This window comes from Gekko japonicus, unplaced genomic scaffold (assembly GCF_001447785.1).
Source record: "Gekko japonicus isolate JY-2015 unplaced genomic scaffold, Gekko_japonicus_V1.1 scaffold1409, whole genome shotgun sequence".
NCBI lineage: Eukaryota > Metazoa > Chordata > Lepidosauria > Squamata > Gekkonidae > Gekko > Gekko japonicus.
The window spans coordinates 467,385-481,097 of NW_015172045.1; the positions used below are offsets into that span (position 1 = coordinate 467,385).

The 13,713-nt window shown below is 49.0% G+C and overlaps 1 protein-coding gene across 1 annotated transcript in view; it reads right to left on the reverse strand.

Moving 5' to 3' along the window:
* The window catches only part of INTS4 (integrator complex subunit 4), a 48,111-nt gene that overhangs the window by 19,941 nt on the left and 14,457 nt on the right, over positions 1-13,713 (reverse strand). The window contains exons 8-13 of the mRNA XM_015420712.1: positions 12,858-12,978; positions 8,487-8,558; positions 6,092-6,266; positions 5,267-5,472; positions 3,936-4,078; positions 805-920 (exon numbers count right to left, since the gene is read on the reverse strand). Coding sequence (XP_015276198.1) covers positions 805-920; positions 3,936-4,078; positions 5,267-5,472; positions 6,092-6,266; positions 8,487-8,558; positions 12,858-12,978 — 833 coding nt within the window. The remainder of the gene's footprint in view (positions 1-804; positions 921-3,935; positions 4,079-5,266; positions 5,473-6,091; positions 6,267-8,486; positions 8,559-12,857; positions 12,979-13,713) is intronic.

A 13,713-nucleotide genomic window follows, 5' to 3' on the forward strand; every position in this document is an offset into this window, starting at 1 on the left:
GAGTCCGTGCATTTAACCACTACACCAAACTAAGCCAAGCCTAACTGAATAAAGGCGGACAAAAGGAAACACTGCTTTACACTGCGAGTGACCATAAGGTAGACGTTGCTGCCAGAGGATGCAGTGATTGCCACAGGAATGAACAGGTTTAAAAGGGGATTAGATAGATTCATGGAGGATATGGCTATCAATGGTGACTGAGGGGAACATCCACATTCAGAGGCACTAAGCCTCTGAATACCAGAGTCAGGAGGCGTCAGAGGAAGGCCTCAGCCACCATGCCCTGTTGTTGGCCCTCCAGAGGAACTGGCTGGCCCCTGTGTGAGACAGGAGGCTGGACTAGATGGACCCCCCCTGGTCTGATCCAACAGGGCTCTTCTTATGTTCTTATCAGGGGAAGGCCTCGGCCTCTCTGCCCTGTCGTTGGCCCTCCAGAGGAACTGGTTGGCCCCTGTGTGAGACAGGAGGCTGGACTAGATGGACCCTCACTGGTCTGATCCAGCAGAGCTCTTCTGAGGTTCTTATCAGGGGAAGGCCTCGGCCTCTCTGCCCTGTTGTTGGCCCTCCAGAGGAACTGGTTAGCCCCTGTGTGAGACAGGAGGCTGGACTGGATGGACCCTCACTGGTCTGACCCAGCAGGGCTCTTCTGATCCAGCAGGCCTCTTCCATCTTCTGATGGCTTTATGAGATCTGAGGGCACGCAAGTGACGATTTTGAAAGCGGCTCTAAGCGACATGCCCAAATCCATAACCCCCCCCACCCCCAAAACAGGAGGAGCTTCAAAAAGAAAACAGGAAAGGATACAAGCCGGGTCATCCATATTAGGTTCCGGGGTGTCAAAGAAAGGGTGGGTCCCCAGCAGTTCGGGAACAAGGGGGAGCACCAGCGTGGGGTGCCTGCCCCCCAGGAACTTCAAGCACCTGCGAAGACACAGATCAAGAGCCGTGAGCGCCTGAACTCTGCAACAGAGTTCTCACCCCAGATAACCCCAGAACAAAAGAGCTGGGACCAGACCCAGTGGGGTAAAAGGAGTGTGACGACAGCACCCAACCCTTCAGCCTTTCTCGAGCTAAGAGGCCGGTGCCCCATCAGTTCCACGCACAGGAGATGAGCCAGATTTTTTTATTATTTTTAAAAAACATTTTATTATCTGGATATAACAACATGTCCAACATTAAAATCTTTCTTCATTCACAATATAGCCTTTTTTCTCTTCATTCTCCCTCCCCCTCCCATGGCTTCCCGCAGTGCTCCCACCCCCTTCTTATCCTACTTCTTTTATCTATTATTTCTCTAATACAAAACTTTATAAGTAACATTTTCTTTGACGACTATCAGTACATATTCATCTATATAGGTAACATTTCTTCTAACTATCATCATCAATGTTCCCTCTTAGCTGTGGAGTCCTGTGAGCAGAAATTCTACTTTGTGAGCTACTGGCATTAAAGTTGTGAGCAAGTGATTTGGCTACTGCATAAATTAGTTTGCTCTGGAGCCATCCTTCCTGAGCAGAGAAAAAAAGCTGTGAGCCGGAGGCTAAAATACTGTGAGCTAGCTCACACTAACTCAGCTTAGGGGGAACACTGCATGTAGCAGTTATCTAGAACAGTGGCTGGTTCTGAGATTTTTAGTAGGATCATTTAGAAACATATATGCAACCCATTTGTCAAATCATATCCTGTCCTGATGTTTTTGGAGACAGACATTTGAACAGGCAGAGCTATTGTCTGCAGCAGGGTGGTGGTGGTGGGGACTCTTCTCTAACAGACCACAATATCTCAGTCCAAAAGCTAGTCTCATTGTATCTGCTATGATCTGCTTCCAGAGAGAATGGCAGATGCTGAATCCTGCTAGGGAACCCTAATCCGTAAAAGCATGTAGGTGGTAGATTAGAAAGAGACCATCTGTCCATGCTTGGTGATACACTGTTCACTTTTATTACTTTGTATGGTCCATGGGTGAATTTCCATACTGAAATCGAGTTGTACTGTTCCCTGGTAAACCAGGGGTCAAAGTATGCCCCGGCTACTATAAGTACATTTCAAAATTTTTTGCATCTCATTGTGGACCTCCGTCCAAAAATTCACTGCTTTTTCACAAGTCCACCTGGAGATGAGACAGATTTGACTCCGGCAGCACCTTAAAGACACACTAAGATCTCCAGGGCATCAGCTTTCCGAGAATCAAAAGCTCCTTTTGTTGGATGCAACTCAGAATGGAGATCCCTATCTGATAAAGGGAGCTTTGGCTCTCAGAAAGCTGATACCCTGGAGATCTTAGTGTTAAAGGTGCCACTGGACAACTGCAGGCCAACACAGCTGTCATTAAAACCTGGAATTTGCTGCCAGAGGACGGAGTGATGGCCACGGGAATAGACGGCTTGAAAGGGGGACTGGATAGACTCACGGAGGAGAGGTCTATCAGTGGCTACTAGCCATGGTGACTGAAAGGATCCTCCATGTTCAGAGGCACTAATCCTCTGAATCCCAGAGCCAGGAGGTAACCTCAGGGGAAGGCCTCGGCCTCTCTGCTATCTTGTTGGCCCTCCAGAGGAGCTGGGTGGCCCCTGTGTGAGGCAGGATGGTGGACTAGATGGACCCTCACTGGTCTGATCCAGCAGGTCTGTTCTGATGTTCCTATCAGGGGAAGGCCTTTCTGCCCCATTGTTGGCCCTCCAGAGGACCAGGTTGGCCACTGTGTGAGACAGGATGCTGGATTAGAGGGACCCTCATTGGTCTTATCCAGCAGAGCTGATGTTCTTATCAGGGGAAGGCCTCAGCCTCCATGCCCTGTTGTTGGCCCTCCAGAGGAACTGGTTGACCCCTGTGTGAGGCAGGATGGTGGACTAGATGGGCCCTCATTGGTCTGATCCAGCAGGGCTCTTCTGATGCTCTTATCAGGGGAAGGCCTCAACCTCCATGCCCTGTTGTTGGCCCTCCAGAGGAACTGTGTGACCGAAGTAGTAACAAAAAAACTGTGCAGGAACCGTCTTCACTTGTATTTGATATGTTATGCAAATATTGTACACTCTTTTGTATGAAACGCTTTTGATTAACATTTCAAATTTATTAGCGCAAATTCCTGCACAGTTTTTTTGTTACCAGGGGTCATTTCCTGCAGGAGCGCACAGGAGCGGAGCTCCGGCAGTAAAGAGTCCAGGGGGCGGGCACATGCAACAAGCCCCGCCCCCTGCTCCCAGCAGCCCTCAGTCAGAGCAAGAAGCAGCCAGGTAAGTTGCAGAGCCCCCGTTCCCCCAGTCCAAAACAGTCCAGTGGCACCTTTAAGACCAAGTTTTATTCAGGTACAAGCTCTCCCTCCTCTGTGAGGACAGATCTGCACGTTCCCGTCCCCCCAATAGCTAGCAATCCAAAACAGTCCAGTGGAGCCTGAGCAGTGGGTGTTGTCTTCTGATACACTTCCGGTGATGTCAGGGGGTGTGGCATATGCAAACGAGTTATGCTAATAAGTTATGCTAATAAGCTCCTGCACCTCTTTTTCTATGAAATGACCCCTGTTTGTTACTACTTCGGTCTGTTTAGGGACTGCGGTCATCAGCTTCAGACATGGCCACTGTGTGAGACAGGATGCTTGACTTAATGGAGCACTGGTCTGATCCAGCAGGGCTCTTCTTAGGTTCCTATCAGGGGAAGGCCTCGGCCTCTCTGCCCTCCAAAGGAACTGGTTGGCCCCTGTGTGAGACAGGATGCTGGACTAGATGGACCCTCACTGGTCTGATCCAGCGGGGCTCTGCGTATGTTCTTACCCACCTGACACTTAGTCAGGGGATGACCAGTGAGGTCTCCAGGCAAGAGGAATTGTGTAAATTCATTTTTTTGAATAACGTTAAGTTATACATTCTGCAAATTGGAACCTCACCACCCTTTTAAGTCATTACAATTCTTATGGGGGGATGGGGGGGCAACGGCACTTACTTCCAGATGGAGTCCCTGTCAGTGGGATACTTGGTGAGGTTTTTCAGGAGTTCCGCCAGGGCGAGGTGGATTCCCTCTTTTGTCGAGACGTTGGTGCAACACAGCAGTTCGTGGAGAGCCTCCCGTATATCTCGGGAAGAGTCCTATGGCGAGACACACATAGAAAGAACATTAGCATCTGTTAATGTCATTTGGCATCGGAAATCACTCCACTTCCAATATACAGGATAGACGGACTCGCATTCTAGCTAGGAGTGAGCAGTGATTCACGAAAGCTCACTCCCTGCCACAAATTTTGTTCGTCTTTAAGGTGCTCCTGGACTCTTGCTCTTTTCTCCTGCTGCAGACAAACACGGCTGCCTATCTTGATCTGTCTCCATCGAAGGCACCACATTTAGCCGTACAGAATGGAAATCCGTCAACCTTGTGATAGAAGGACACATGGGCTCTCATTCTAGCTGTATCTGAAGAAGTGAGCAGTGGCTTAGGATGGAAAGCTCCTCCCCTGCCACATAAGAACATAAGAGATGCCAATGTTGGATCAGGCCAAAGGCCCATCCAGTCCAACACTCTGTATCACACAGTGGCCAGAAATACCAGGGGCCATCAGGAGGTCCACCAGTGGGGCCAGGACATTAGAAGCCCTCCCACTGTTGACCCCCCCAAGCACCAAGATGACAGAGCATCACTTGTCCCAGAGTCCCTATCTATACCTTGTGGCTAATAGCCACTGATGGACCTCTGCTCCATATGCTTATCTAATTCCCTTTTGAAGCCGTCCACAAATTTTGTTAGTCTTTAAGGTGCTCCTGGACTCTTGCTCTTTGTTGCTGGTACAGAAAGAGTAACATGCCTGTCCATCTTGACCTGTCTCCATGGAAGGCAGCACATTTAGCCATACAGAATGGAAATCCATCAACCTTGTGATATAAGGATCCACAGACTCTCCTTCTAGCTGTATCTGAGGAAGTGAGCAGTGACTCATGAAAGCTCCTCCCCTGCCACAAATTCAGTTAGCCTTTAAGGTGCTCCTGGACTCTTGCTCTTTTCTACTGCTGCAGACAGACTAACACGGCTACCCACGTAAGCACATTGTAAGACTGTAAGCACTTACACATGCCGTAAGACTGTAAGCATGTCCCAAACCTCTATGTACAAATCAAATTATAAGACTGTAAGCACGTTCCAAACCTCTGTGTACAAATCAAACCGGGGAAGGGAGGGAGGAGAGCTACGGGCTAGCTACCCAAAGAGGGAAAGCGTCAAAGCCTACATGGAGAATTCTTGGTCTAACAGCGACCCGGGAAGTGTTCCCAAGAGGAAAGACTTGCCTCCAAGACCCCGAGCACCATGTCTAGCTGGTCCTCCCGGAGAGTGATGTTGTTGGAAATCTTCCTCATGGTGTGAATCGACTTCAGCCGCACCTCTTCTATCTCGTCGTTGAACATGTCGACCAGGAAATCGAGACACTTCTCCGCAAAAGAGGGCGAAGACTGGGCCAGCATGCAGAGGGCTTCCACCGCGGCGATCCGGACCTCTGGAAGTGGCACAGAGAGGCAAGACATGATGCCGAGAAATGAAGCCAACGCAGAAGGGGTGGAGGGGGTAAAATCAGGATCCGTCAGGCACTTTAGCCCAAAGGAGGGCTGGCTGGAGTTATTCTCTAGCCCGCTGACACCTTTCCCTGTGCCTGACAAGTGTTTTTAGAAGACGAGAAGAAGAGGAGGAGACTGGATTTTTACCCCGCCCTTCACTACCCAAAGGAGCCTCAGAGCGGCTTGCTATCTCCTTTCCCTTCCCCTCCCCACAACAGACACCCTGTGAGGTAAAAGAAGAAGAAGAAGGCGATTGGATTTATACCCCGCCCTTCACTACCCAAAGGAGTCTCAGAGCGGCTCACAAACTCCTTTCCCTCCCCCTCCCCACAACAGACACCCTGTGAGGTAAAAGAAGAAGAAGAAGGCGATTGGATTTATACCCCGCCCTTCACTACCCAAAGGAGTCTCAGAGCGGCTCACAAACTCCTTTCCCTCCCCCTCCCCACAACAGACACCCTGTGAGGGAGGCGGGGCTCAGAGAGCTCTTTCGAGGACTTCTTGGAAGAGGCAGTTTTTAAAATGGCATTCAAGAATGTCATCAGACGGGCTTCCACGTACCGTACATCTCGTCCTCGAGGCCGTGGACAAAAGCTCCGCATGCACCCGATTCTATTAAGTTCACGGCCCCCGTGTCTACTTCTTCTTTGGGAGCGTCGTCTCCCCATTTCCTGCCGCTCGAGAATTCACCGGAGCTGTAAAGCTCCTTGGCTCGTTCATGGGCTGTGAGTCTTCTCTGTAGACGAAACAGACACAAGAACATACGAAGAGCCCTGATGGATGAGACTAGTGGTCCATCTAGTCCAGTGTCCTGTCTCACGCAGTGGCCAACCAGCTCCTCTGGAGGGCCATCAACAGGGCATGAAGGCTGAGGCCTTCCCCTGATAGGAACATAAGATGAGCCCTGCTGCATAAGACCACTGGTCCATCTAGTCCAGCATCCCGTCTCACACAGTGGCCAACCAGTTCCTCTGGACAGCCAACAACAGGGCGTAGATGCCGAGGCCTTCCCCTGATAGGAACATAAGATGAGCCGTGCTGCATAAGACCACTGCTCCATCTAGTCTGGCATCATAAGAACATAAGAGATGCCAATGTTGGATCAGGCCAAAGGCCCATCCAGTCCAACACTCTGTATCACACAGTGGCCAGAAATACCAGGTGCCATCAGGAGGTCCACCAGTGGGGCCAGGACATTAGAAGCCCTCCCACTGTTGACCCCCCCAAGCACCAAGAAGACAGAGCATCACTTGCCCCAGAGCGCCTATCTATACCTTGTGGCTAATAGCCACTGATGGACCTCTGCTCCATATTATTTATTATTTATTTATTTATTAATTCAATTTCTATACCGCTCCATCCCGGAGGCTCTGAGCGGTTTACATGGGTATTTAAACTTCCTAACTAGGGCCACATGTAGGGTAGGTGATTGCCTACCAGGCACCCCGCCGGCTTTTTTTTTTTTAATATTCCTGTGGCTTCCTCGTGGTGGTCGCAACCCCCTCACCCGGAAGTGACGCGACCACGCCGGGTACGCTAGGGGCGGGGCCACGACCATCCGAGCAAAAACCACTCTGGGGCGGGGTTTTCCCTGCCCCCCGGGAGGACTTGGCAAGCCTAGATCAGACCAGTGAGAGTTCATCTAGTCCAGCGTCCTGTCTCACACAGTGGCCAACCAGTTCCTCTGGAGAGCCAACAACAGGGCACAGAGGCTTCAGTGTGAGACAGGATGCTGGACTAGACAGACTACTGGTCTCATCCATCAGGGCTCTTTATGTCTCCCAGAAGGCCTCGGCCTCTCTGCCCTATTGTTGGCCCTCCAGAGGAACTGGTTGGCCACTGCGTGAGACAGGATGCTGGACTAGACAGACTACTGGTCTCATCCATCAGGGCTCTTTATGTCTCCCAGAAGGCCTCGGCCTCTCTGCCCTATTGTTGGCCCTCCAGAGGAACTGGTTGGCCACTGTGTGAGACAGGATGAACACATATTTTAACTATCCACACATATTTTAACTACCCACACATTGATTGGGTCAATATGTGTTCTAGTCGAGAGAAAGAGATTGAGTTTCTAGACACTCTAAATGACTGTGCCATGGAGCAGATGGTCACGGAACCTACCAGGGGAGAGGCGATCCTTGATTTGGTCCTAAGTAACACTCAAGACCTGGTGAGAGATGTAAAAGTGTTTGCACCGCTTGGGAACAGTGATCATAATGTTGTTGAGTTCAACATTTGTATAAATAGGGAATTGGCCAAAAAGACTGACACAACCACTTTTAACTTTAAAAGGGGTAACTTCTCTGATATGAGGGGACATGTGAGGAGGAGTCCCCCGCTCCAGCGCCGCTTCTGACTTGGCAACCCTAGTCTGATCCAACAGGGCTCTTCTGATGTTCTTAAAACCACCCTTGAACATCTCGTGCCTTGAGAACCCTACAGGGTTGCCATAAGACAGCCCCCCCGAAAAGATTACATTGTAAACTGCCTTGAGATCCGTAAGGAAGCAAAGCGGCTGATAAATGTTTTAAATAAACAAATAATAAAACTTTGTGGGAAATTTGTATGCCGCTTCTCCAAAGAACCTGCTTAGGCAGCTTCCAAAATACGACTGGGCCGCAAACCAGGAAGAGCCTACGAGGCATTTCTCCTGTGCCGAAAAAGCAAAGGAATGCACCCCCATACAAATGCTGTCAACCTAGATGAGCGAGGCGTCGTTTCCAAGGAAAGGGGGGGGGGAACGACTCATTACTAGGCGACAAAGACTTCAGGGACGCAGATGCCGTTCACGTTTCACTGGCTTCCAAGGATGCCGACTTCCAGCTGCCTCTGGGCTCAGGAATCTACGTGGGGGCCGTTGAAAAGAAACCCACTCCTCCAAGTTTCAGCCTGCCAGAATCAGGACTCGCCCCTCTCCCCCTCCCCGACGAAAAAAAGGGCACACGCGTTTCCGTACCCGCAGGTCAGACATCAGTTTCTTGTCCAGGGTCTGTTCTAAGAAGTGAGAACTGACTTGCTGCATGGATCCCTAGAGAAAGGGCAGAAGCGGCAAAGTTAGAAACAAGGCAATTTGGAATATGGTGCAGGTAAAGTTCATGCCCCTACCTGGATGGCCCAGGCTACCCCAGTCTTGCCAGATCTTGGAAGCTAAGCAGGATTGGCCCTGGTGAGTACTCAGATGGAAGAGGAAGAGGAGGAGGAAGAAAAGGAAGAAGAAGAGGAGGAAGAGAAAGAGTTGGATTTGTGCCCCGCCCTTCACTCAGAGTCTCAGAGCGGCTTACAATCTCCTTCCCTTCCTCTCCCCACAACAGACACCCTGTGAGGAAGGTGGGGCTGAGACAGCTTTTTCGAGGAATGCTCTTGAGAGAACAGCTTTGCGAGAACTGTGGCTTACCCAAGGTCACACCAGCAGCTGCATGTGGAGGAGTGGGGAATTAGAGTCCGCCACTCTTAACCACTACACCAAACTGCAAGACCACCAAGGGTGTCCAGGGTGTTGACAGGTATAAGTCTTCAGTACGCGTGATCATGCCAATCTAATTGACAGGTGTCTGACAGTCTGGAGAACCAGCACAAACCAGTTCTGACTGGAGCTAAGCTGAGCTATCTCACTGTGACTCAGCAGTAAGCTGATTGGCTGGTCAAGTGTATATAAGTGTATGTAGTCTGTACACTGCATTCCTTCTATTTGTATGAGCATATGGCGGAGCACTTTGACGGAGAGAGCTGTAAATATATTGTAAATAAATCACTGTACATAGTTAACCACAAGAACTGTGTGAGTGTGGTTTACTGCAGTGAGGTCTTAGCAGGGTGCAATTTGGATCTTTGGCTGAAAGCTGACCCGGTGACGCACACTGCGCGACACAGGGTTGCAGTGCCGGGTTGCAGTGCAGGCAGGCAATAGCATTCTACCTCTAGTCATCTGCCCTGACCTGGATGGACCAGGCTAGCTGGATCTCATCAGATCTCAGAAGCTAAGCAGGGTCAGACCTGGTTAGTACTTGGATGGGAGACCACCTAGGAAGTCCAGGGTTGCTACGCAGAGGCAGGCAATGGCAAACCACCTCTGTTTGTCACTTGCCTTGAAAATCCTATGGGGGTGTGTGTCCTGATCTGTGTAGGCCTCTGGAGATCTGTGCAGGACTGGGCCTAGTGAGGCCTCAGAGACCTGCCTGGGAGTGGGAAGCAGAAGCCTACAGTCCCCACAAGGCTTTGTGCCAGCTGTAACCAATGGGGGTCCAGGAATTCTCTGAGGAGATTGTTTATATACTCCTGCCCAGTACTGTAATAATAAACCCTTTTTGTTTAATTGTTTCTCTGCCTGGTCATCACGCTTACGTTTCTCGGCTACAAAGGGGCAATTTGAAGGGGCTTGGGAAGGTACCCTGGGCCTTCTCAAGGGACCTAAGTCCAGGGTGGTGGCGGCAGAAGGTGGCAACCCGCTGGGGTCATGACAGGGCCCCCAGCATCATTTAATGGGCCTGAACAATAAGACGTTGGAAATAGTATCTTAAAAAGAGCCCTGCCAAAAAGCGACTGTGTATCCATTTCATGTTTTGGTGTGTGTGTTTCTTTAATAGTTTAGTGTGACTGCAGTAATGTAAGGAGAGTGATAGAGGGAGATAAGTGTGATGTGATTGGCTGATGCCCGAGAGTGTGAGAGGAGAGATGTCTCTGAGGGACGAGTGTGGAGAGTTTTTGTGAGAGTCTGTATGACAGAGGAAGCAGTTGGAGTTTAGCCTGTGTGGCTATAAGCGAGAGAGTTTAGCCTGTGTGGCTATATGAGAGAGAAAGAGAGAGATAAGCCTGTCAGAGTTGATTTTTGGTGTATGAGAGACTGTGTGTAACATCAAGCCTTCTCAGTTATATTTTCTTTCTTCAACAACAGTTCAAACATATCCAGAAACCTATTTTGTTCTTTAATGAATAAATCATTATTTGTTTAAACTTATTCCAGAAATCAGAACAGTCCTTCCTCAGGGCCACATAGTCCTCTGAAGCGCCCAGACACTGGGTCATTCTACCAAAATAGAGAGATTTGGAATTTTTAATTCCTCGTGGCAGCAGAAATCTACTAAGTTCAAGTACACAGAGTGTGTTTTAAAGGAGAAACCATCTCCCCAATAAGCAGGACCTCACAGCCTGATATAACTCTTTGGCACAAAAAACTTAGGGAACATTATATCATGGCAAAGTTGTCTGATAAAATAGCACAATCCTACCAGCATTCTAGTCACTCTAATTTTGTATCAATATTGTTTCTTATTTTAGAATACTTGGTTCAACAAGAAGAAATACCACATGAAGTTAATGACCTTCAGAAATACCAAATGAAGTTAATGATTGTTGTAACTCTCCGAAGGTGTATGTGTATTATATCAAGACACATGGTTAAACACCGATACGATCTACTGACAGTGCTATTATTTGATACGTATAACGTACCCAGTGACTTTATGTAGTTCAGTTCTTTTTTGCTTGTTATTGTTGATGTTATTTCAATTTTTAAAAATTGTAAAAGAGAGAGAGACAGAGAGAGAGCTCAGCCAGCAGGTCTGTCATCTACAAAGACACCAGTTTAAACAGCTGGGCAGGGAGAGGTACGGATATCCGGGATGGGGCCATGGGGAGGAAGAGGATGAGCTTCAGAGGAAAGCGGCGGCCAGGGAGAGAAAGGAAGGGAGCGTGAAAGAGAAGTAATCCAGGGCTCAGCTCATAATGAAAAAGAGATCAGGCGCGAGAAGAGAGCAAACAAAGGAGGAACAAAAGAGACGGAACAATACGTGCTTCTGAAAGAACTGACGGCAAACCTCACGCTGAATCCGCCTGAAGCAGGAAGCAATCGGGTAGAACAAATCCAGCCATTTTAAAATACGCTCATAAATAGCATAGTAACTGGAGACTCAAAGTAAAAAAAGGGGGACAAGAATTAGAAGAAGATTGGATTTATACCCTGCCCTTCACTACCTGAAGGGAATCTCAGAGCAGCTTTCTATCTCCTTTCCCTTCACCTCCCCACAACAGACACCCTGTGAGGGGCTGAGAGAGCTCTTGACAGAAACGGCTCTTTTTCAAGAACAGTCCTTATCAGTACTATGGTTTGCCCAAGGTCATCCTGCAGCTGCAAGTGGAGGAGTGGGGAATCAAACCCGGTTCTCCCAGATTAGAGTCCACGCACTTAACCACTACACCAAACCGGTGTACAAATTACAAAGGGTCTTGCTGGAAATGTAAAGAAGTAGATGGCAGTTTTTATCATATGTGGTGGACTTGCAGCAAGACAGAAAGATACTGGGAAAATAAACATGAAGAGATTCAAAATATTTTAAAAAACAAATTCCCAATGAAAGCAGAGACTGGGAATCCAACCAGACAATATAGAAAGAACTTCACAAGACCTACTTAGATATCTGTTGACATCTGCCGAAGTAATATTTGGAATGAAATGGAAGACAGAAGACTGTCCTATGATAGAGAGCTGGGAAGGAAAACTAGCTGAGTATGCAGCACTGGCAAAACTAACCAATTATATAAACATAAGAACACAAGAGACGCCAATGTTGGATCAGGCCAAAGGCCCATCCAGTCCAACACTCTGTGTCACACAGTGGCCAGAAATACTAGTGCCATCAGGAGGTCCACCAGTGGGGCCAGGACATTAGAAGCCCTCCCACTGTTGACCCCCCCAAGCACCAAGAAGACAGAGCATCACTTGCCCCAGAGTCCCTATCTATACCTTGTGGCTAATAGCCACTGATGGACCTCTGCTCCATATGCTTATCTAATTCCCTTTTGAAGCCGTCCATGCTTGTATCCGCCACCACTTCCTGTGGCAGTGAATTCCATGTGTTAATCACTCTTTGGGTGAAGAAGTACTTCCTTTTATCCGTTCTAACCCGACCGCTCAGCAATTTCACGGAGAAAGGGAGAAAAGTACCTCTTTCTCTACCTGCTCTTTCCCATGCATAATCTTATAAACCTCAATCATGTCACCCCTCAGTCGTCGTTTCTCCAAGCTAAAGAGCCCTAAGCGCCTTAACCGTTCCTCATAGGGAAAGTGTTCCAACCCTTTTATCATTCGAGTTGCTCTTTTCTGCACTTTTTCCAAAGCTATAATATCCTTTTTAAGGTGTGGTGACCAGAACTGCACACAGTATTCCAAATGAGGTCGCACCATTGATTTATATAGCGGCATTATGATATTGGCTGATCTGTTTACAATACCCTTCCTAATAATCCCCAGCATAGCATTGGCCTTCTTTATTGCAGTCACACACGTATCGTACCCACCCAACGCACAAACACAGAAAAAGACGGAACTTACCAACAGCTTCGCAGCCTGGACTCTCACCACCCATGAGCCGTCGCTGACCATGTGGCAAATCTTCCCAAATGCGTCGTCGACCAGGCGGATTTCTTCGTTAGACGAGGCAATTGGGACGATGCTGGGGGGGCCATGCTGTTGTATAGTCATGCTGCAGCAAAATTTGTTCTCAGCTGCCAAATCAACAGAAAGTGGGAGATACTTTGCTTGGGAGGGGCCGTGGCTAAGGGGTTGTGTCTGCTTGGCATGCAGAAAATCCCAGGTTCGATTCCCTGGCACCTCCAGTTAAAAGGACCAGGCAGGAGATTATGAGAAAGACATCTGCCTGAGGCCCTGGCGTGCAGAAGGTCCCCGGTTCAACCCTCGGCATCTCCAGTTACAAGGACCAGGCAGGAGGTGATGCGAAAGACCGAGACCCTGTAGAGACATAGACGGGGGCTGTGGCTCAGTGGCAGAGCATCTTCTTGGCTCCCAGAAGGTCCCAGGTTCAACCCGTGCTATCACCAGCTAAAAGGACTAGGCAGGAGGTGATGTGAAAGACTTCCGCCTGAGACCCTACTGCTAGTCTGGACAGACAATGCTGACGTTGGTGAATGAAGGGTCTGATTCAGTCGAAGGCAGCTTGTGTGTTTAATTTTCAAAGAGGCCTGCGAACAGAGGAAGCAGGGGACAGACAGCATTCCCTAGCCTGGATGCTGGTCACCTTTCCTCTGACACGGGTCTCCAGATCACTGGCCCAGCAAAGAACTGGCCCGCCTGATGGCCCCCTCGGTTTTGGCCACTGTGTGACACAGAGTGTTGGACCGGATGGGCCACTGGCCTGATCCAACATGGCTTCTCTTAGGTTCTCTGTCTT